General features: G+C 39.6%; 1 protein-coding gene across 10 annotated transcripts in view; it reads right to left on the bottom strand.

Annotated features, from left to right (window-relative positions):
* Positions 1-23,472, bottom strand: part of AUTS2 (activator of transcription and developmental regulator AUTS2) — a 1,153,302-nt gene that overhangs the window by 860,455 nt on the left and 269,375 nt on the right. For all 10 annotated transcript variants that reach the window (XM_070484474.1, XM_070484470.1, XM_070484475.1 and 7 more), the window contains one exon: positions 7,176-7,388. In XM_070484474.1, the coding sequence (XP_070340575.1) occupies positions 7,176-7,388 (213 nt within the window). The remainder of the gene's footprint in view (positions 1-7,175; positions 7,389-23,472) is intronic.

Here is a 23,472-nt window from a genome sequence, read left to right as displayed (position 1 = left end):
ACTGCAAACCCAAACTGTAAATAGCACATTGTGAGTTGCCTGTCACCACCATCAACTCCCACAGGAATCTCGCAACACGTGGCTATCACAACCGTCTGCTCAGTCCTCCCACTCATTACCTGTCATGTACAGACTTGTGTGGGTATGGGATTGCTGTGAGAAGAGATTAGAATGCAGAACACACAGAGGCTTATTTCATGTTCTGTAGTTAACTAAGATCTGGCCACAGGCAAATAACATTGTATCATCAGAAGAGCAAAAAAGGTAAAATTAAACTAACACAGAAACGCAGTTTTAAATAAAGAAAGGAAGTTCTGTCTACCCTCATCAACTATCAAAAGTGTAGTGGCTAAATCATGTAAAGAGAAAAACATGTCGCCTTGCCCTTCAATCACCACTACTGTAGGAATTTACGGTGAAGAGTTGAGAATCATTTCAGACACATTGTTCTTATTCCTATGACAACATATGGGATTTAAATGGCTGTTCGTAGAGTTCCACACACACACGCACATAACAAATTCTCACTTTGGGATTTAGTGAATGTCACTGTTTTCTAGAACAATTTCTATAGGTCTCAGAATCGCTCGAGTTACTGCCCATTGTTTTACTTGCAGTTCCTTATCCAATTCAGCCACTTTCTCTCTGTAGGCTTTATTTTATGAGGTGGTAGTCAATATGCTGTCCTTTTTTAGTCAATTTTTACTAAATTTTAATTAAAAATTATATATGTCAATTGGGATAAAATTTCATTAGTGGCCACATCACTCCAAATTTCTCTCTCACCGAAGTCAAGTGATGTTTGTGCTCACTCTTACCAACATTCAGAGCTGATGGAATATATCCCAGACAATAATGTAAGGAGTCAGGAGACATATGATCAAGAATTCTAGAACTCAAAAAATCAACTGTCATTGCTTCCAAATGCCTAAGTTAAAAAAAACAAAACCTTCATATAACCTGCTATTATATTTGTCCCAGGTTTCCCAATAACAAACAAATGCCTCTAATATAACAGACAACTAATTGTGAACAGAGACAAGCCTGAACTGGGGGCTCCTTAATAACCAGATATTAAAAACTGGCATCTTATCTTTATTTCATATCAATCAAGATTCCAAGAGTGATTATAAACCAATCTTTCCCCCCTCCCAACCTTTCCTTATATGTTTTTATTCTTATTTCTATAGTTTGGGCAAAGGGGAAAAAGTAGCATGCAACTTATCATCAGGAGGAAAAATAAAGAATTTTAATATCTCAGTTTGTAACCTTCACATGACTACACAATCTTTAAAAAGTAAATGAAATACCAATTAACAGACTAACTTGAAATTCTGAAGTATAAAGTAAAAATGATTTAACTGGGGGCCGGCCCAATGATGCAGTGGTTAAGTTCATATGTTCCGCTTGGGCGGCCCGGGGTTCATGGGTTCGGATCCCAGGTGCTGGCCTATGCACCACTTGTCAAGCCATGCTGTGGCAGGCATCCCACACATGAAGTAGAGGAAGACAGGCATGGATGTTAGCTCAGGGCCAGTCTTCCTCAGCAAAAAAGAGGAAAATTGGCAGCAGAGGTTAGCTCAGGGCTAATCTTCCTCAAAAAAAAAAAAAGATTTAACTGCAGCTCACATTTCCTGATACTAGCTCAAATTACCTTCAGTCACTTAGCCATTATAACAAATGTATTTAGGAAAGAGCACATAGCAATGTCCATATGTCTTTTCATTACTAAAGTATAATCCTTAATTATATTAGTGTTTCAAATGCTCTGATTTCCAGAAACCTGTAGGCTCTAGAGTCAAGCTGGATAAATACCTGTGTGATTTCAGCCTGGATTTCCACCCAAAACTAATTAGCAGGTCTTCAGAAATGTGACTTGAACTGGATCTCTTTAATCAAAGTATTCCATTATAAACTCTCTTTTGCAAGTCAATTTCTACTAGTAACAAATGTCACAGAGAAATTCTCAGACAATCTGAGTCAGTTCCAATAAAATAAAAGATCCACCTCTGGGAGTAAACTCTCCATCAGGATGGGTGGAAATATAGTTGGTGGCTTAGTTACCTAGGTCCTTCTCTATCAACATAACCACTTACTCCAAGTGAGGCCAACATGCAATGCCAATACAAAAGCAGACATAACCATCATGCACAGCTCAGCAATAGCTCTAATTTTAAAGACTTTGCACTGGGATCAATGCCTCTTCTTCCTGGAAATCAGTATACATTTTTAGTATCCACAATTTACAACTTTGCTATCTACCACATCAGCTACAAATCCTCTACCAAGTTTGATTCCATCATACTTTCCGTTCCTTACAAGCGATACCTATCCAGATCAACTTGTATCAAGATTTTTCAACCACATAAGGCATTCCCACATAAGCCATTCTCACCAACAAGGTTAGAGTCTACCTGCTGGGTTCCTGACATATTCCCAAGTTCCTTTATTTTCCTCTCTAAAAAGGTACCCTATGGCTAGAAGCAATTTCAATACATTGCCTCTTTCTCTGGGAAATTCTGCCCTTAGCTGAATGGGTTTTTTTGGTATCTAAATACAGTTGGGAGGGAGACTCTGGGATGTATTTTGATGATCTGTCCTGGTGTCTGTTAGTTACAAGAGTTCACATAACAAAAATTACCCTAGTTCACTGAAGCCTATTTCCCCTGGTTCAGTTCATACCGGAGAGAGAAAGCATGGACTAATGGACTAAATGGAGATAGATCCATTCAGAGCCAAATCTGAGAGTTCTCTGAACTCTTATCAACTTTTCCTCATTGCTTTTCTATTTTTAAACTCCTTTGCTTTCTCGATGTTTTAAACTACAAAGTACTAAAATTTTAAAGCATTCCCTATGATCTAGAAGTTAGACATACTGAAAGTAAACTAAACTCAAGGCCCTAGGAAGAGTTAAGTTTTCCCAAAATGCTTCTGAGGAAGTTCTAACTTGGCTAGAAGGTTTGGCAACATCTGACTTCATTCTGTTCTTCAGTGATTTTATTGAGACTTAAGTCTCCCAATCAGAGAATAAAGCTCCTTATGGCGAAGACCTGTGCAAACCTGTTTTGATTTTCCCACTCCCAAGCCTAAGTGGGGGGAAAAAACCCTAACATATCCTTAAGAGTCGGAGCTAAAACTTTTTTATATAGTGTCTGAGTGCCCACATCATGGGAAAATAGTTTAGTGTAGGACAAATATAAGCCTAGAGGGGTCAGAAAGACATGCACTCTTTTGTCGAAGAGTCATTTATAACTGTTCATTCATTTTTTTAAAACCCCTTTGGAAATTAAAGAGTGTTCAAATTTGCCATAATAAAATGCAACAATTTTACAAGACAGTTGCCAGCTCAGCATCTTCTAAATCAGTATGTATTTATACTTGAAAATATACTCCAACAAGTAAGTTCTATTGGAGTGGTTACGTGCCAGCAAAAACGCTTTCTTTTAACAGTATGGAAAAACATCACAAGAACTGAGGTTTTATAATCAGGCAAGAGAAGGAAGGAGTGATTTGGTTTTAGAACTACACATTTCTCTTATACAAGTATATAATTGCACTCTCACAGTAAAAAGATTAGTTGCCTTCAACAGATTCTCAGGGAAAAAAATCCTATTATTTCCTCTCCACTAAGGAGTAACGTCTTTCCATAATTACAGGAAAGCTATGCATTAAGTTGCCTGCTCAGGAAGTCCCATTTCCTAATAAGATGCAAACCTCACACACTCTCACCAAGTCAAAAGTAAAGACTAAATTCTCGCCTCCTACTGGCCTCTTTCATCTGTAGTTCTTCTAATTATAACTCTCTCAATAAGAGGCACTAAATAACAATCCATTAATTTAGAAATTCTCCTCAAGGCCCACTCTCATCTGAAGGTTCCCTCCCAGCTAACAGGGTCAGATTCAATTACTTTATCTGATAAGAGGCAAAGGCAGAAAAAAAGTGATTGTGATGTGTACAGGCATCTAGCATGATAGAAGAGCAATCTCCAATATTCTCAGCATAAGTTTTTGAACATCTACCGTGGCCATTAAACATTTGTGAGTCACCTTTTATCACTGATCAGACAACAGACAGCACCTGTCTGGGCTGACCACAACTAGCCATGCCTTTGCCTCCCGCTAGGAATGCATCTCACTCATCTCCTGTAAATGTCTTTGCAGAACCAATCAGGTACAGACTCCAAAACTAAATTACCTTCAGACCTACTATGGTCTTCTTTTAGCAGTAGGGACCTCAACATCATTATATATCTCTGTTATTCATAAATTTAAAGAATCATGGAACTCAGAGGGAGGAGCCTGAGACGTCTTCTAGCCAAAACCTCTCATTTTACAGATGGGCAACAAAAGACAGTGATTTCTTCAAGGTTTCATACTAGCACATGTGATTCGAGGAATACTACAAATGAAAAATATTAAAGCTTTATCTCAATTATCAACTTCTGCTTCCCTTCCTGCTAGAAAAATAACACTTGATTTGGGTAATATATTTTGGCATCAACATTGAAGATAAGAAAACGCCAAAGATATGACTCATTCTTTCCTTCTCCAAGATTCATAAAGAGTGAGTCAAAACAATTGCTTTTCAAATATTTTACCTAAAACAAGGATAGCTTTGATTTCAAATGCCATTAGTACCAGAAGGTTGATCATTAGGACCAAAAGCTACTCAAATTCAAGACATACCACTCCCAGCCTTCTTTTATGATCATAAACTCTTTCATCAGCAGACAAAGTAAAAAGAAGGATTTTGAGGATAGAAAATAGAAAAGTCAGATCAGGTCTGGGAGAGAGAGTCAAGGATAAGGGAGCACAGCTTAGTGTAGGCTCAGAATTAAATTGGTTTCTTGCCTGAAAGGGTAAGAAGCCTTGCTCCTACCCCAATGGGAGGGAGGGCCTGGGGGAGAGATGGTGGTTACACTGCAGTCTCTCTCCACTGAGAATAATTACTTTTCTCACATATCTCACATGAAGAGGCACGAGCTGGCAGTCACAAATACCAGAGGAACATCAAGAACCTAGCCTGTCCCCCCTCACTCTACTATCTGTCCAAAAAATATTTAAAAGATCTGCATCCAAATGTGGTTGCTTTCAAACTTTCGAGCTCTTTCTCTGCTCTCTGAACTTGGTAGTTTATTCTGTTTCTCTTTATGTCTTAATAAGTCATTTGTATGACCAAAATCATTCTCTCTGACCATATTACTCACACAGTTTTAAAAAATACTTGTAGACCCCCCTGCATCCTATGATCTGGAGTTGTCTTTCTCTTCGTGCTCAATCTTTATCTCAAACAAGGGAAGCAGAACATACAGGGAAAACAGAGCAAGCCAGAGGCACCTGGGTCTAAACCCTGCCTCTGTCCCTCAGGAGTAAGTGGCCCGAGACAAGACACTTTATTTCTTTGAGCCCCATTTTCCCCATCTGTAAAGTAACATAATATTACCTGTTAGCCAGGCTGTTGTGAGAATGACAGATCATACTACACAAACTCCCTCACTGAATGACCGTAATGTGGTACATATTAGATAAATCTTAATAATTACTGTTATAATTCTAATCTGGCATTTCACTTCAGGATACATATGTACCTTCAGAAAAACTACTCTGTGTGTCAGGTTTGGGGACAATTCCCTGAGATCCTTCTGAGTTCTTGTGAAATTCATCACTGTAGATGTTTTCTCAGCCGTATATCCTTCATTACCCATCAGGTTGAACTCTGACACCAAACCACCCGCTAGATCTTATTGAGGTTTTTGGTCTTCTCAATCTTTTAACTAAAAATCATCACCAAAAATACTTCTGATGCTTTATAAGAATGATTCCCAAACCGGCCTGACCATTACCAAATAGGAAATTTCTAAGACTACAAATTTCTGGGGCCCGCCCTGTGGCCGAGTGGTTAAGTTCCCGCGCTCCGCTTCAGCAGCCCAGGGTTTCGCTGGTTCGGATCCTGGGTGCAGACATAGCACTGCTCATCAGGCCATGCTGAGGTGGTGTCCCACATGCCACAACTAGAAGGATCCACAACTAAAATATACAACTATGTACTGGGGGGATTTGGGGAAAAATGCAGAAAAAAAAAAATATATATATAAGACTACAAATTTCTGTGCCTTGCTCTCTAGAGATTCTGATTTATTAGGTCGTGGGGAGGGGCCAGGAATTTGTATTTAATCAGGATCATGATATGATTCTAATTATCTGTGAGGTTTTGGAACCACTGTTTTGTATGATTCCAGATCTTCCCTCTCTGCAGAGAAACATCTGCAAACTAGAAATTACCTGTTCAGCTTCTAATTAGCAGCACCTGCTCTGTGAACCACACTCCCTTCCTCTGCTTCCTTCAAGGATAGTCAATACCACCCAGTGGTCCCACCAAAAACAAACAAAACACACCCAGGACACAGGTAACTCAGCAAGCACGAAAGCCTCTGGATTTGTGCAGAAAAATTGCTATAAACAGCTTTGTTTCTCATTATTAATATATCTCATGTGGGGATTTCCACAGGCAGAAAGGCTCCCAAAATGCCAAGAGCTATATTTTCTTGTGGATCATTGAAACCTAATTATTAACAAACCAGTAAGCCCCACTACCAGATTTTCATACAATCAGCAGATCACAAAGACAGTCTTGAATTATGGGCTATGGGGAACAACTAAAGAACCAAAAGGCAAATTCATTTCTTCACCACTGCTCTCCCACATGCCACAATATTTGAGCTTCCTTGGAAAATATAAATCTTACGCAAGGCACTGCTTGCACACAGATCACCATTTTTAGCACCTCAGAACCTTAAGATGTACACTGTATGTGATCAAATCTGCCTGTTCCATTTGTCTTAATCATGAGGATCTTTCCCCTACAAGCCAGTCTACCTTGACTATCATCAAGACTTCAGTCAGTCTGCCCTAATCACAAGTAGCACCAGCATTGAGCTTTGTTCCGCAGAGCACACCTGACTAAAATGGTACCGTGCTGGAGTTTCAAATCATAGTAAAAACACAAAGCTTGGTTAGGTATACTCTGTGAGAAGCAAGCACACAGCTCTGCGGGACAGCCCTCCAGCATCCCACCAACGATCGCTTCTCCACCTGTTAGGAAGAGCCACAGAGGAACAGGCACCGCAGAAAGGGATCCTGCAGCCATAGCAGAGAACACAGCCAAGCTCCCTCACCTGTCGGAGACCCTTCGGCATCTTCTTCCTCTTCCCAAGGTGCTGGCAGAGGTTGCGGTCATTTTCCCGGTCTGAACTGTAGTGGTGCGGGTGGCTGAGTCTGCTCTTCTTGGAGTGAAAGGACAAACCGTTGGTAAGTGCTTCTCGTTTCTTCTTGGTCAGAGGGGTCTGGTGTTTCTCCACACGTTCCTGAGGCTTAAGTGCTACATCTTTCTGTAGAAAAAAAGAGAAGGAAAGGGAAATGGTGGTTACATATGTATCTAGGGTCACACCCAAAATATACGCTAAATGGGGTTACTAGAAGGGGAGGAGGGGAAGGCAGGAAAGTGGGATACAAGAATACCTAAAACTAAGAAACAGGGCTCTCAATTTTTCTGAATTCCTAATGCCACCACAAATATGTCCTTTCTATCCCTGTTGGGTAGAAAACTCAACAAAACACAAAGCATCTGTCCTTTAAAAGTGATTTCTCTGATGCCTGGGATAGTGGCTTTCCATTTGACTCTGAGCTGGGTCCAGCACACAATATTCCCCGAGGAGGCTAAACACAGTCACTTCCCAAGACGGTGTATCAATTATGTTTCGGAAAAAGAGTGCTAAGTGCATGCACAATTCAGAAAAAGCAGCGCAAGACTGAACATCCAGGACGTGAGCCAACAAGAACGAAACTGTCGATTCATATGATTAAAATGTTTGCTTCATGCATTATATTCTTACCACAAGTTCCTCTGAGCATCCTTAATTCCCAACTTCTTTGAAAAATCTAAGAACAATATTATCACCAAGATCAACAGCAACTTTTCATTTATTCCTGTGTGTGTTTGGGGGTGGGGAGAAGGGTAGGAGAAAAGAAGTGGATATTCTGGAATAGGGAACAGCATCTGCAGAAACTACAGGCGAGCATTTCAGTCCACATAACAGAGTTGAGTTCTGTGCCTGTAGACAGCTCAGGACATACTGAGATACCAGAAGACCTGGGTTTGAGCCCTGACACTGACGGTATTCATTACGAGACTGGGGGTAAGTCACTGCCACCCTAGCCCATGTGCAAAGTGGGCTCAGACATGACCTGATGCAGTAAGTATGAATGCCCTGTACATCCTGAGAAATACTGTACACATTAAGCACTAAAATTAAAATGAACTGGCACTCAATCATCTGTAAATGAGCGGCTATGATACACTTTACACTGAAAATGCTCCTTCATGAAGCCTCACCCTCACACAATCTCCTAGTTTCTGTGGTCCTAAATGCACATTTAAAAGTAAAACAGAACAAAACCAAAAATTTCCCTTTACTTATTTCTCCTTCTCAAAATACCACTCTCTCTGTCCTCTCCTTCATAGCCAATATCCCAGCACTCCCATTTGACCCACACGGTGCTCCTTGATGTCTTTCCCCAAATAAGCCATGGCCATTAGTTTGGGACCCTGGATCTTTACATCTGCTTTGTCTTTGCCCCCAAAGCCCTCTTTTCCACATCCCTCCCTTTCCTTTCTAGTTCAAGGACTCTTAGCAGTGCTGTCGACTCAGGGAGACCTTTCTGTAATGTAAAGCACAGTTCTCAGGCCCTCACTCCTTCAACAAATATTTTTTGTGCACACAGTATATGCCAAGTACAAATTCAGCACTGTCCTATAGGTGCTAGGAAAACAATCATGTGGGAAAAAATCCCCACCTCACGGAGCTTAGAATTTAGGGGACAATTACTAATCAAATCACACAAATACATGATTGCCAACTTAAATAACTGCTCTTAAAGGAAAGGTAAAGGGTGCTAAAACTGGAGGAAATGGTCCAACCAGAGGAGGGCATTGTGGCTGAGGAGAGGACTGCCATTTGACCTAGATCTGAAAGTCTGAACAGACAGAACAGCTTGTGCAAAGGCCCTGAGGCAGCTGGTAGCATGACCTTTTGAAAGAATGAGGATAGGTAGTAAGTATCATTCATCTCAGTAACCCCAGGGTTTCACATACAGAGACAGGCAAATAGTAAGTGGTCAGTATATGCCTGCTAGATAAATAAATAAATGAGACAACTAGTTGAAGTATCCAAATCTATAAACCACAATAGTGATCTAATGATATCCCAAGCTGCCTCTAACACAGAGTGAATGAAGCAAGCTAGAAAGGCTGACAGAAGCAGGAAACCAATGAATCTAGCAGGCACTGCTGGCACACCAGAAGGATCACAGCAAAAAGCAAGAAGCTCCAGAAAAGGGGAAAGCCCTTATCCTTGGAGCCAGAAGATATCAAAGATAACAATCTGATAAGGCAAATGAGTGGCTTCTGGTCTAACTCCTAGCTGCTATCCCTGAAGATGACTTACCCTCCGCCAGTGTAGATGCAGCTCTCCTGAGACAAGGAGGATGTGGTGAGAAGTATTTAGGGGACAAGCTGAGATGGAAGCAAGTGGACAGGACCATTGATTCCACGGTCTCAGAACCTGGTACACTATGCCTAGTACATGGTAAATGTTCAATAAATGTCTGCTATATTTATTCCTTTGTCCGGTAAGAAGACCAGAGTCAGCTGTGTCAGACATCTGCTCAGCTCACACTATTCTGTGTTGAGCCTCACATGTAAGTAAGATGGTCAGCTATCATGAAAAGACACTCAGGAATAAAGCCAATGCTAGCAGAAGCAGCCAGGTGAGTTCTATCATGGACTGCTTCTATAAAATATGATTAAATTGTACCACTTCAAAGGGTAATATATAAACTCCCCACAGGGTAAAAATAACTCCTTTCTTTGCCACAGACCCACCTATTACCCTGCATCATATGCATGTAGAGTATCAAATTAAAAAACAAATGATATTTAATAATGTATCAGCTGTGCTTTTAAAAAAATTACACCGTTCTCTTTGGAGACCAAATCTTTCTCATACTGGAGGTGCTCCAAAGAATATTGAAAATTATGTGCAATTCCATACAAATGTGAATTAATATTTATGAGAGTATGGTATAATTTTTTTCCAAATCCACTTTATTTTCATGTAGCATATTAATCAAGATATTCTCACTGCACCGCAGAATAGCTACACAGAGCAAATGGACCCCATGCCGTGACATTAGCTTGTAAGAGACCTGCCGAAGTCTTAGTAGCAGCAGTATAATCGCCTTAGCGCCAATTAATATCGAGATTTTTCAACTCTGGAGGGTGTGTTGGGGGAAGAGGAGAAGAAAGAGAGGATCAAAGTGTGTGCAAAGGTGGTTGTTTAAGAGGTAAGAAGAAATGAAGAGTCTTTAAAAAGTTTTTATTATGTAAGAGGTTTATATTTTCAAAGACTAGAGATTATCTTTATTCTTTCAAAGATGTAGTTTTATTTATAAATTACTGTACAGATGCTTTGGCACAATTCCTGAATAAACCAGGCTGCTGTTTGTTCATTCCCTCTATAAACATTTACTGACTGCTTACTATGTATTAAGTAAAATAATTATTTAACTTCTCAGTGATTGTCTTGAGGAAAAAAATGACAAACACTGTGCACTATAAGCAATGAGAATCAAAGACAAATCAATTGATCATAAACTACTTACCTTATAACATTCTAAAAAGTTGTTCACACAACTGTATGCATGTGTATGTGTGTATATATCTATCCACCGACCCACCACCAACAAACTATTAGCAATTAACTTAAGAATTTCCTTAAAGAACTTGGGCAGTCTATAAAGTACTACTACAATACAAGGAAGAAAATTGTCCGATTCATAAAATAACTTTTTAGGATCAATGAATGACGATTTTCAAAGGCCTGCTGATTCATTCGTCTACCGTGATCTAGGCTAGTGATTCCCAAAGAAAAGTAATGTCCATCAGAATGATCTGCAGTGCTTTTTGAAAATAAGATGACTAGGCCCCATACTTGGCAAGGGAAGCAAGCATTTAGCAAAGAAGCATTGGGTGGGAAGAGTGGAGGAGGGGAGAAGAACAAGGAAGAGATCTAGAAAAAATGTTTTAAGGCAACCATTTGACAATCACAGAAGCAGCAAGCAAGCCAGACAGCCAACAACAGAAGGCTGGCAGTAAGGTAAAAAGATTTAGACATATTTGCTGGCAACAGAGGGGGTAAGTGCACAAGTCATGCACAATAGATGGGCATAGGTTTTGTGAACAGTTGAAATTACGTAATTTTTAGGTCACTGGTGATGGAGGGCAGGGTCACAGCAGCACATATGCTGAGAGGCTCAGAGACCAACTAACCAAAGCAATTTCCTCCAACACCCAGCCTTGTTCAAAATAGGTGATCTTGCTCTTGACTATCTCTTCTCCCAAATTACAATCTTCCAGCAAAGGCTTCCTCTGCCACTGCAGAATTTCAAAATGAGATGGTTCAGTGTTGTGCAAACTAAGGAAGAGCAACAAATTGCAAATGAAACACTGTGTAGGCTGCAGGGCTCCATTTGCTGATTATGGATGAAGTCAGAGACAATAGAAAATGAGGGCCCAATTTGCCTCCCTTGCCTGAAACAGGTTTTAGAAAGAGATTCTCCATCTGATATTTCCAAGCAAAATACTCTGAGGGCAGCCCACCACTACAAAGCATCTGTGGGATGTGTGTCTGCATGTGCACATATATGTGTGAAAGAGGGGTGCAATTTAAACAGAACCTCTTCTGTTATTTGTTCTTAGGGACTTGCAAAGAAAATAACAAAGAAGCCAAGAGAAAAATAAATAAAAAGTGCTTTGCCTGTCACCATCAAGACACTAATGACTGTGTACTGTCATTTTAGTTGTCAAGTCCTTGGCTGGTTTATTGTATTGCCTTTGTGCTTGTTTTTGAATGGTTTTACAAATACTGATTCCATCACTTCTCTGAAGTGCAAAAGAAGTGAATGGCTTTAGATGGATAAGAAGTGAAAAATTAAAAAAGAAACAAAACATAGCTTTTTTAAAACTTAACTCTATATGGATGTGTTCACACTGGTCCCCTCCTTCAGACTTTTGAACAGAAGGACTTATGAACAGACTTTCAGGACCTAAACTTTTTCGTAAGTAGAGAAGACTCTGTGGGAATTTACAAACAAAATAACCAATATGGCATTCAAAAAATAATCCCTCATGTTCATAGATTTTAAAAACAAAAATCAAAACACCTACTATGTGCCAGACACTTTGCCATCTGTTAGCAATATCCAAGAAGGAACCTCTGAACTCAGGCTGCTTAATAGGGGTGAGGAGGCAAATCAATGAGTATTAGACTAAAGTGGGTTAGGGAAGGAGCAACTAAGGTGTTCCCTACTTCTGTCTTTCATATTACATTAAAATTGCAGCCCTGTGATGGCATAAAGATAGAAAAACAGATTAATGCAACAGAATAGTGTCCAGAAATAGACCCACATGTATATGGACACCTGGTTTTCAGTAAAATTGTGAAACCAATTCTGTGAAGAAATAATAATCTTTTTAACAAATATTGAAAGAGCAAGTAAATATCTACATGCAAAAAACTGAATTTTGATCAACATCTCAACCTAATTAGAAAAATTAACTCAAAATATATCATAAACCTAAATGTAAAACCTAAAACTATAAAACTTCTCCAAGAAAACTTTTGTAACCTTGGGTTAGGCAAAGATTTCTTAGATATGATACTAATAGCACAATCTATAAAACAAATTGATAAATTACACTTTGACAAAAATGAAAACTTCTGCTCTTCAAAAGACACAGTTAGAAAAATGAAGACACAGGGGCCAGCCCGGTGGCATAGTGGTTAAGTTCGCATGTTCCGCTTTGGTGGCCCAGGGTTTGCCAGTTTGGATCCTGGACAAGGACCTATGCACTGCTTATCAAGCCATGGTATCCTACATATAATGTAGAGGAAGATGGGCACAGATATTAGCTCAGGGCCAATCTTCCTCAGCAAAAAAGAGGAGGATTGGTGGTGGATGTTATCTCAGGGCTAATCTTCTTAAAAAGAAAAAGAAAAAGAAAATGAAGAGACAGGCTAGTCCCGTGGCCAAGTGGATAAAGCTCCACATGCTCCACTTCAGTAGCCTGGGTTCATGGGTACAGATCCCAGGCACAGATCCACTCCACTCATCAGCCATGCTGTGGAGGCACCACACACACAAAATAGAGGAAGACCGGCACAAACGTTAGCTCAGCGTTAATCTTCCTCAAGCAAAAAGAAAAAAAAGAGGAAGATTAGCAACAGATGTTAGCTCAGGGCAAATCTTCCTCACCAAACGAAAGAAAAAAAGAAAGAAAAGAAAAGAAAATGAAGAGTTGACAAGCCACAGAACAGAAGAAATATTTGCAAAGTGTAAATCTGATAAAAGTTTTGTATCTAGAATATTATTTAAAAATTCTCAAAACTGTGTAAAAAGAAAGCAAACAACAATTTTTTAAATGGGCAAAAGACATGAATGGACATTCAACTAAAGAAGATCTATGGGTGGCAAATAAACACATAAAAAGATGTTTGACATCAGTAGTCATTAGGGAAATGCAAATTAAAACCACAAAGAGATACCACTACAAACACACTACAATAGCTAAAATGAAAAACAATGACCATAATAAGGGTGAGCAAGGATGTGGTGGAATTTTCATAGACTACTGACAGGAATGCAAAATGGTACAACCACTTTAGGAAAGAGCGTGGCCAGTTAAAAGTTCTAAGTACACCTACCATATGATCCAACCATTCTACTCCTAGGTATTTCCCCCTAAAAGCACATGTCCAGATAAAGGTTTGCACATGAATGTTCGTATCAGCTTTATTTGTTATAGCCTAAAACTGGAAACAACTCAAATGTACATCAACAAATGAATAGATAAACTGTGATATAACCACTCAGTGGAATATTACTCAGTAATAAAAAGGAATAACCTGTTGTTTCATGCTACATGAATAAAATCTCAAAATAATTATGCTGAGTAAAAGAAATCAGACACAAAAGAATACACTCCATATGATTTTGCTTGTATAAAACAATAATCAACAGTGACGGAAAGTAGATTAGTGGTTCCTTGGGAGGGACAGGAAGAAGAGATTATAGAGAGATATGAGGAAACTTTTAGGGTGATTGACATATTCATTGTCTTCATGTGGAGATGGTTTCATGGGTGTATACACATGTCAAAACATGAAGTTTCACACTTTTAATTTGTGCAGTTTACTGGTATGCCATACCTCAATGGAACCATTTAAAAAAATAGCAACATTTGCCATGATGCACAACTGACAATCATCATTACCAACAACCATATTACATTCAGCATCCATCAAAAGAAACTCATCTTTCAGATTCCCGAAACAAAGGGATGACCACACTCTGGAAGGACTGGCATTAACCCATAATGTGGCCATCAAGTCTCCAGTGGATACAACTCAGCTGTAAATATTAAGGTCTCAGTCAGACTGAGGAGCAGTGCCTGGTTTTCACATTATTTTCAGAGACAAGGTGGAGTTTGCCTTTTTCCTTCACCTTTAACAGTCAATTCTCAGTTATTCAGAGGTAACCTTTTGTGAAGTTTTCCAACCTGTCTTTCAAGTACCCTGGTTATTGTGTGGCCACAGCCTCACTCACACTTTAATCAAAAACCAAAGAAAGAAAACATAAATAAATTTTTACAGTTCCTAAATGTAAAAAAATTGAGGTATCTTATTAAAATATATTTCATACGTGATGATACATATGATGTAAAGGAATCCAAATAGAGAGAGGAAAACGGTTAAAAAAAGAGAGATCAAGTACGGGTAAATTCAGCAGATAAAAACACCTGTCAAAGGTATGATGCCATTGTCAGAGGTGAAAAGCAAAAAAGTTAAAAACAAAAAAGGAACACGAAACCAAAAGTTGAGAAGCGCTCCTAAATTCAGTTACGGGATGAGATCACAACCATCAGCTTAAGTGAGATTCTTGTACACTCTGTGAATTGAAAACATCCCAGCAGTCTCCCATTCCCATAGATAATTGAGAGTTGGCTGCCGTTAGACCTTAACACGCTCAAAGTGGATGAGTCCCTGGCAACCAGATGCTACTGCTTAAAACAGTTTAGGCTCTTAGCCCTGAAGGATTCCTAAAATTGGATTACAGTCCCTCCAGATAATGTGAAAAATACAACATGACGAAAAGGAAACCTTAAAAAAAATTAACTCCTCCATAACAGCAACATTCTGAAAGCTGAGCACAGCATGACTGAGGCAGAAAATCTCATCAGCAAGGGCTTAAGGGCAATAATGTACCCAAAGGGCAAGTCCAAAAAGGGGAAGGAACCACACAACAAGGCATAAGGGAAGCCAGAGGAGAAAGTGGGCCCCATGCAATTCTCAGGCCTTTCAGAGGGCGGGAGCCTGGTTTGCTACCTCAAGAGAGGAAAGCAGGGGCCAGCTGCCCCGTGGTCGAGTGGTTAAGTTCTCGCGCTCTGCTTCGGTAGCCCAGGGTTTCACTGGTTCAGATCCTGGGGGCAGACATGGTACTGCTCATCAGGCCACACAGAGGCAGCATTTCACATGCCACAACTAGAAGGACCCACAACTAAAAATACACAACTATGTACCAGGGGGCTTTGGGGAGAAAAAGGAAAAATAAAATCTGTAAAAAAGAAAAAAAAAGAGGAAAGCAGAGCACACAAATTTCTACTGCTTTTTCATACACAAATCTTCACTAAGGTCATACACACATTTGACAGGATGTGTAATTCTAATGATATCCCTTTTAATTAGCCATTATTCATTTTTTTCACCAGGCATTCCATACAAAAGATGGGAAAAGAGTTAATTAATGTACATATTACACTGTAGAAAAATAATTAGTAATCGAGCCTTCTTGGTCATAGGTTTAGCTCCACAGGGATGGTAGGTCTGACTTCTTCATCATCCCTGAATTCTTAGCAGAGAACACAGTATGAGGCACACAATAAGCTGTTTTAGAACAAATGAACTAGAGAAATGAGGATGCCATGAATGTTTTTCTCACTCTAGAGGTTGTTCCACCATGCTATGAATCGAACTACTCCATCTCTCTCTCAAATTTCCACCCAAAAACCTTAACAAACTTATCTAATTATACCCCCTCTCTTATTACATTACTATCCCCTTATATACCAAAGAGGCGGTGAACAGATGCCTCAAGAGATAACATAAATCACCTTATTAAGCCCAAGAGAAAATAAAACAACAAAGGGGATTGATTGGGAAAATTTCAGGTCTTGCCCTGTCTTTGTGGTTTGTCATCAAGGCCAAATTACCATTTACTAGATCTCAATACCTCCCTAGTCACACAAAAATCAAGAGTAGTTGATACTATCATCCAGATATTCCAGATAAGGATCCCGACTGGCCAGTGAAAACCTCTTCATATCCAGATATTCGATCCAGATTAGTAATAAAGCACAGACTTTGCTTTTCGTCCCTTAAAATGTTGCAACTTCTCTTCCCCAGGTACCCACATACTACCACATCTTAATTTTAAATGACCAATGTCTCTAGAAGTATTTAGCTTATTATTAGCTTGCTGAAACTGTTGTAGTTACTGTAAGTGGTATGTGTTGAATGGTTATTTCCCTGTCCTGGAAGAGTTCTGGACGAGAGGCAGGTATTCCAGCTTTCATTTGGGAATGGGAGCCTTCTCTGGGCTTGCACTACCATTATAAAGGGAAAATGAGAGAAGATGATGCATGCAACAGGAATCCAATCTGTAATATGGATATCTGGCCCTAAGTGAACCTTCAGTATACTTAAGGAAAGATGCAGTGCATCCATTCATTTCACTTTTCTAACAGAGTGAAGAGAAAATCACAGGAGAAACAAAAAGCAAAATAAAGACTGGGATTCTGACCCATAAAGAGTCCTCCACTCCTCTCTGCCATGCTATACCAGTTCTAAGCCTCACTCATTCCCTTAATCTTTCCCAGAAGAGAGAAAAAAATTTCTGATGTGATTACAGAACCTCACAAAGGGGGGCAAAAGGGAAGACCACTAACAGGTCCTTCTAGCTCTGGCTCTTAAGTCAAATCCGCATCAATAGGTAGTAAAGAACACCTTGATATTTGACTTTAGTTAGGGCGCTCTGTGCTGTCATAGAAGCAGAAGTAGTGCCTGGAAATGAGGAACCACTTCTTAGGCAAACAAAACCACACACACACACACAAATACACACAAACATACAAAGGCGGCACATTCTGTCCACTCAACAAACAAGAAAAAAATTTATGAAAGGTAATTTAATGTTAGGACTATTCAGTGGCAGGAAAAGCAACTCCTGGCAAAATTCGCATTATGAAGCTCTGAATATAAACACAGTTTTATACAGCATATTGGGAAAGGTATGTGGATGAGAGAGAGTCCCTTTACAGCTCAAGTTTTTCAAGTGGTTCAGACAGGTTTCTAGAGAACTATGAAATAATTATTGCTTAAGTAATAATTCAACTTTCTCTCAACTTCCCATTGGAGATGAGTAGGTATTCCTTCATTTACAGAGCAATGATGTGGAGAAAAAACATGCAATGTACATGTGCACATACACCTCAAACTTTATGAACAATTGTTACACGCTTTCTCAAACTAATTCTAACTGGCTTCTCAAGGACAGAGACCAATTTATTCAATAGCTATAAATTTAGGGTGCTCCATGGGATGATCTCTTAGGTTCCCTCAACCTCTCTAATGTTATTATCCTAGAAGGCTATTTTTATTTAGCACATAAAAAATGCTCAGCAAATGTAGTTTAGAGTTCATTGATCCAGTATAAATTTTTCTTCCAGATCATATTTTCCAGACCTTTAAATGTCCCTGTGAGATTTCTTTTATATACAAGCACCCTTCAAGTTTTTTGTCTCACTTGGTTTTTTTTTTTTTTTTTTTTTGAGGACGACTGGCCCTGAGCTAACATCATGCCCATCTTCCTCTACTTTATATGTGGGATGCCTGCCACAGCATGGCTAGACAAGTAGTGTGTACGTCTGCACCCGGGATCCAAATCTGCAAACCCTGGGCTGCCAAAGCGGGATGTGCGAACTTAACCGCTGCACCATTAGGCCAGCACCTGTCCCACTTAGTTTTGATTTGAGTACTAGACACGATTTACTGAAGGATCATTTCTGAATATAAAACAGGGTCTACTTTATTTTATTATTTCATAACCTATATTTGCTATATTTGCATAGCAACTTAGAGTTGAGAGTTTTTAAGACCTTTTAAAATCACCATCTCATTTGATTTCCTAATAATCCTATACAGCAGGCACCATCATTTTCATTTTGTAAATGGGGAAACTGAGGCTTGGTAAACAAATGACTTCCCAAAGCCAATCAGCATTTGGCAACATACCGGGAGTCCCTTGGCTCTAATCTTACTTCATTCCCTAACATCAGGTCATTATAGCCTTATTTGCAAACATTAGGATTATAACCTTTCATTTGAAGAAAATTTTAAATTATAGTTTAGTATTGTCTCATTGTAAAATCCTACTCACTTCCATTTCCCCCCAAAAGCATAATTAGGGAAAGGCTATGCCTCTGAAGTCAAATATAGGAACTCTTTATGAAGGATTCAAATTGGCAATAAAAATCTACACAGAAATAAAAGCTTTGGCTTTTCTCTGAAGCTGAAAATCTTCACCATTTTATTTCAGGAGAGAAAAAGGGCAGAGAATGACACCTTTCTGATCTCAGAAAAATAAGAAACTATACAAACACTCCAGATCCTGAATGCCACATGTTCTGCCTATGTGGCTCAATAAATATTAACGGATAATGACAGCAGCTATAAATACCCACAGGTGAAAAAAAGTAGAAATTCCTGTTTAGTACAAACTGCAAATGTTCTATCACTAACTGAGATACATATATGGGTTCCACAGGAATTTTCCCAAGTTTTGGCACTTGTTCACACAGCTCCAGCCTATTGCTCTGCACACTCCCTTCCTCTCTTTCCTGTCACCTGGTCTTCTATTTCAGGTTTTATCCAGAAGGATTTTCTTTCCTCTAGCATCATATGGGTAAAAATAAAATGAACTATCCTGCAGGTTTACACAGAACATAGAAAAGTGCTTAAGATGTACCCACTGACCTGAGACACATACCAAATAAACTCCTCAAGCTATTTCTACAGTGAGAAAAGAGACTGACCTTTCCATTGGCTACCACATTGATCTGAGAGATGAAAGGCAGTATCGGTTTGCAAAAGGGAATTGGATGCTAATTCTGAGGTAATTATATCATGCAAAGATGTCCAGATTTTTACCCAGTTTCTTGAACAAGCCATAGGCTTGTCTCTATATCAAAGCTTCCTATAGATAGATTTAGTGATGTTTAGGTACTTATTGGGTCTATCAGATTTGATAATGGAATCAATTTCTCCCTTTAGAAGCTCTGGGTTAATGGCAAAGTTTATTAAACTGCAGGCAGTCATTCAGAAAAGATCAATAGACACATGATTACAGAGTAACCAGAGGATTAAACATGAGATTTATCACAAAATTAAACTGAATTAAATGTTCTCTGATAGCACTTGAAATGCTGTCAATACTTTTAACTCATAATCTATGCTTTCTGTGTTTACCTAATAGGCAAAAGGGATGTCTGATTTGAGAAAATGACTGCTATATAAAAACATAAGCCACAGAGATTTGCTGAAAGCATTGGGAGTTCCTTGTGAAAATGTTCTCCCATTTTTAAGAAGCAGAATTGATTTATAAGAGCTGTCCACAGTTAACTCAGCAGAGTTTTGAGTTCTCAAGTACATACCCTACCTATTCTGCCCATCCTAACACACATCTATACATCCTCAGGGGCATATATCTCAGGAACTGTGTCTGCAAATTACATACTTTAAACAATTTCCTCCTCTTGTGTGAGACTGACCCGTGATCCCATGAGAAAAGGGGCTGGAAAATGTCATGTGGATGTGGGAAAATCAACCCTTCCTCATCCCAGGAGGATTTATTGATGCCACCAGAAGCTCAGGAAATTACATCCATAAAGGTGAGATCCCCACCACAGCCTATGAAAGGTACCCACTGGCTAAACAAATTGGCAACAGCATATACACTTGTAACCAGTAGAGGAGTCGATATACATGATGGCTGTTAAAACTGACATCAATACCATAGTGAGAGAGAACAGTTCTGCAAGACCTGAAATGATAAATACCAGGTCTGCTATGTAAGGTTAGGAGGGAATGTGCATGAGCAGATGGGCTGGAAGGGAAATCAGTTATGGGGGCAAAGGTCGAACCTGCGGTTTAAACTATACCTTGGATGGCATCATGTTTGGGGGAAACTTTGTTTTCCCTTGTCCAGTTGCTATATATTGCCAGTAGAGTTCAGCCCACAAATGGCATCAGCCCTGCCCTGATGAGCAGCAGGCTCTGGTGATTTCAACAATAATCCAATATGGCAACTGTTTTGTAAGAGGGGGAAGAGCTGGGTTGGAAACAAGATGCTGAGGCTCATACCACCCTGCAATCCTATCAGCCCCTCATCAGCACAGTGATTCACACGAGAGCAACCGCTTTTCTTCTCAGCAATTATCCAACCTTAAAACACCATCTGGTGCTATGGATAGTCCCAAATATTTCTCAACTCCTCAAGGAAGAAAAGAATGCCATCCTGCCTGCTGAAGAAAGGGCTCTATACCCCACCCTAAAAGCTGAGGCTGCTCTGAAGGACACAAAGCCAAAGCTTTTTACATTCAGACTCCTTTATTGATAGAGATCCTATCAGTTTCTTAGATTATTTCCCACAATAAAAACTTCATTCCAAGAAAACTACAGCATTTCATTGCTGTCCATACTCTTTATTCACTTCCCATTTCCTCCTTTCTGTCTTTGCTCAATCTAGTCCTGACACAAGCAGATGCTCTGGTGGCAATTAGATCTGGGTTTGAGGACTGGCACTGTCACTTTGTGGCTTTGTGACCCTGAGCAAATCTCTCAGCCTGTTTAAGCCTCCATTTCTACTCCTGGAATACAAGGTTGGAGTTATGAGGTTTAATGAAATCTGTGGAAAGTGCCTGGGATATTCCCTAGCATAAAGTAAACAATAAACAAATGATAAGTGAGGAATTCCTCTGACTAATACAATCATGTTCTTAGTCATTACAAAGGGAAACTGTTAGTCATTATAAAAGGTTATATTTGGCACTGGAGGATTAATGGTAGGATGTGTTCTTCATATATCCTCAAGATTGTGTTTACTGAGCACCTTTCACTGTACCAAGTGATGTACTGTACATTGTATTTATAATACCTCTTTTAATTACCACAACACCCTGCAGAGCCTCAGTTTTCTCATTTCTACAAAATCGGGGCTAATTATGTTACATAACTTACCAAGTGGCTATTAGGATTAAATAACCTAATACAATTTCTGGAATATACTAAAGTTAGTTATTTTATTATGAATTAACTTGATGGAAGTCACATAGCTTGAAGACAGCGCCAGGACTCAATGTAAATCGGCGTGGCTCTAGAGCTCATGCTGTCATAACACATGGGTGGAACTGAAGCCTGGGATGTGGTCTGAGCACTTCCCGGGACTTACACTGTCATTTGGGACTCAATCTTTCCATACTTCTCTATTCCTTTTGTATTTTTTTTTAAATAAGCACACCACTTGGTCTATTTAACCTGTAAAATAATGCAAGGAAAGTACAATTTGCTCTTTGGAATAATAACACCACACAAATTACATCATTTTTTTCCCTAAATCTGCCTTCTGTACTTGATGAGAAGTACAAACAAGAGAAAGTTGCCTAGAAAAGAAATGCAGTTCTCATCACCACATGGAATTGAAAGATAGAAAGTGTGACACATGGGGCTGGCCCGGTGGCGCGGTGGTTAAGTTCACACATTCCACTTCTCAGCGGCCCGGGGTTCACCAGTTGGGATCCCAGGTGCGGACATGGCACCGCATGGCACTCCATGGTGTGGTAGGCATCCCACATATAAAGTAGAGGAAGATGGGCATGGATGTTAGCTCAGGGCCAGCCTTCCTCAGAAAAAAAGAGGAGGATTGGCTGTAGTTAGCTCAGGGCTAATCTTCCTCAAAAAAAAAAAAAAAAGAAAGTCTGGCACTGGAAGACATATATCCAAAATTAAAAAGACCACCATGTAAACCATTCCAAGAGATGGGCAAAAAGAAGGCCTGGAAAACCATTTGCCACTGATTCCATCATAAATCTCTTTCAACTGCTTTACCCCTGCTGGTTTTCCAAATGCGACATCTGTCCATTTCCAAAAAGAAAATAAATGTATACAAAATAGTTACTAGATGCAGTTTACATGAAAAGATTACCTAACAAGGCTTCCTGCGGGAGCCTAACCTTGAAAGAAATGGGTTTCTTGGACTGTGTTAGGGAATCCCTCAATGTATCATCCAAAACCTTCCTGCACAAAGCTTAATGGAACAGGGGAGATGGAAAAAGGGAGGAGGGGAAAAACAGCTCTCCTTCCCAGCTGAGCACTGACACATACAGTACCGTTTGGGAGGCAACTTTATGTGCTCTTAGTAGTAGATTAATGAATGTAATTACCTAGCATTGTGGCTGTGAATGCTGCAAAAACTATAATTTATAGAGTGCTGTAAAGTTCTAATGTGTTTTTATGTCCATAAGCTGCTTAACCATAATCTAATGCATTTGTACAAGAACAGCCTAAGTGGCTCTCAGCTGAACAGTGAACACAAGTGTCTGAACCTCAGCAATTCTACTTGTACGTCTTTATAACCCAACCCCATGTGGTAAGCATCTGAGGGAAACAGCTGCTGAATTATACAAATAATTCTAGAGACAGTGACAAGGCTCTCTGCCTTTCTCACCATGAGAAGAGTTTCTGGCTGACACAGGGCTGCAGGCCTTAATTAAATGTTGGAGTGGTACTGCACACATTTGGTGGTTACTTTTGCTTTTACTACCATTCTCCCCACCCTCCCCTCCAGCCTATCTACCCTCATCCCTGGCTCCTGGAGGTGGGCGGGGGTGGGAAAAGGAGAAGAGAAGAGCACAGGGGAAAAATTACCTTTTTATCTGAAAATATCCTACCTGACTTCCATGTTGGAAAAAGACTTATCATTTCCAATTTTTCCTCTTCTGTCATTATATTTTCAAGGAAAGGAAGGTATAGCTCAACAATCCTTTGACATCTAAAGCAAATTATCCTTTGAAACTGCCTTATTCAGGGGTTTGAAGCATCTCGTATGATTCTCTGGAAAGACGATGATGATGATGAAGATGAGAGTGGTGGCAGCTGATTCTTATTAAGAGTTTACTACATGCCAGTGTTACATGCCCACCACAATCCTGTGAGCACGCACTGGCAACAATCCATTTTCAGATGA

The sequence above is a fragment of the Equus asinus genome, chromosome 14 (genome assembly GCF_041296235.1).
Source record: "Equus asinus isolate D_3611 breed Donkey chromosome 14, EquAss-T2T_v2, whole genome shotgun sequence".
NCBI classification, from domain to species: Eukaryota; Metazoa; Chordata; class Mammalia; order Perissodactyla; family Equidae; genus Equus; species Equus asinus.
The sequence above is the reverse complement of the archived record's forward strand: the minus strand, read 5'-3'. Positions and strand labels throughout refer to the sequence as shown.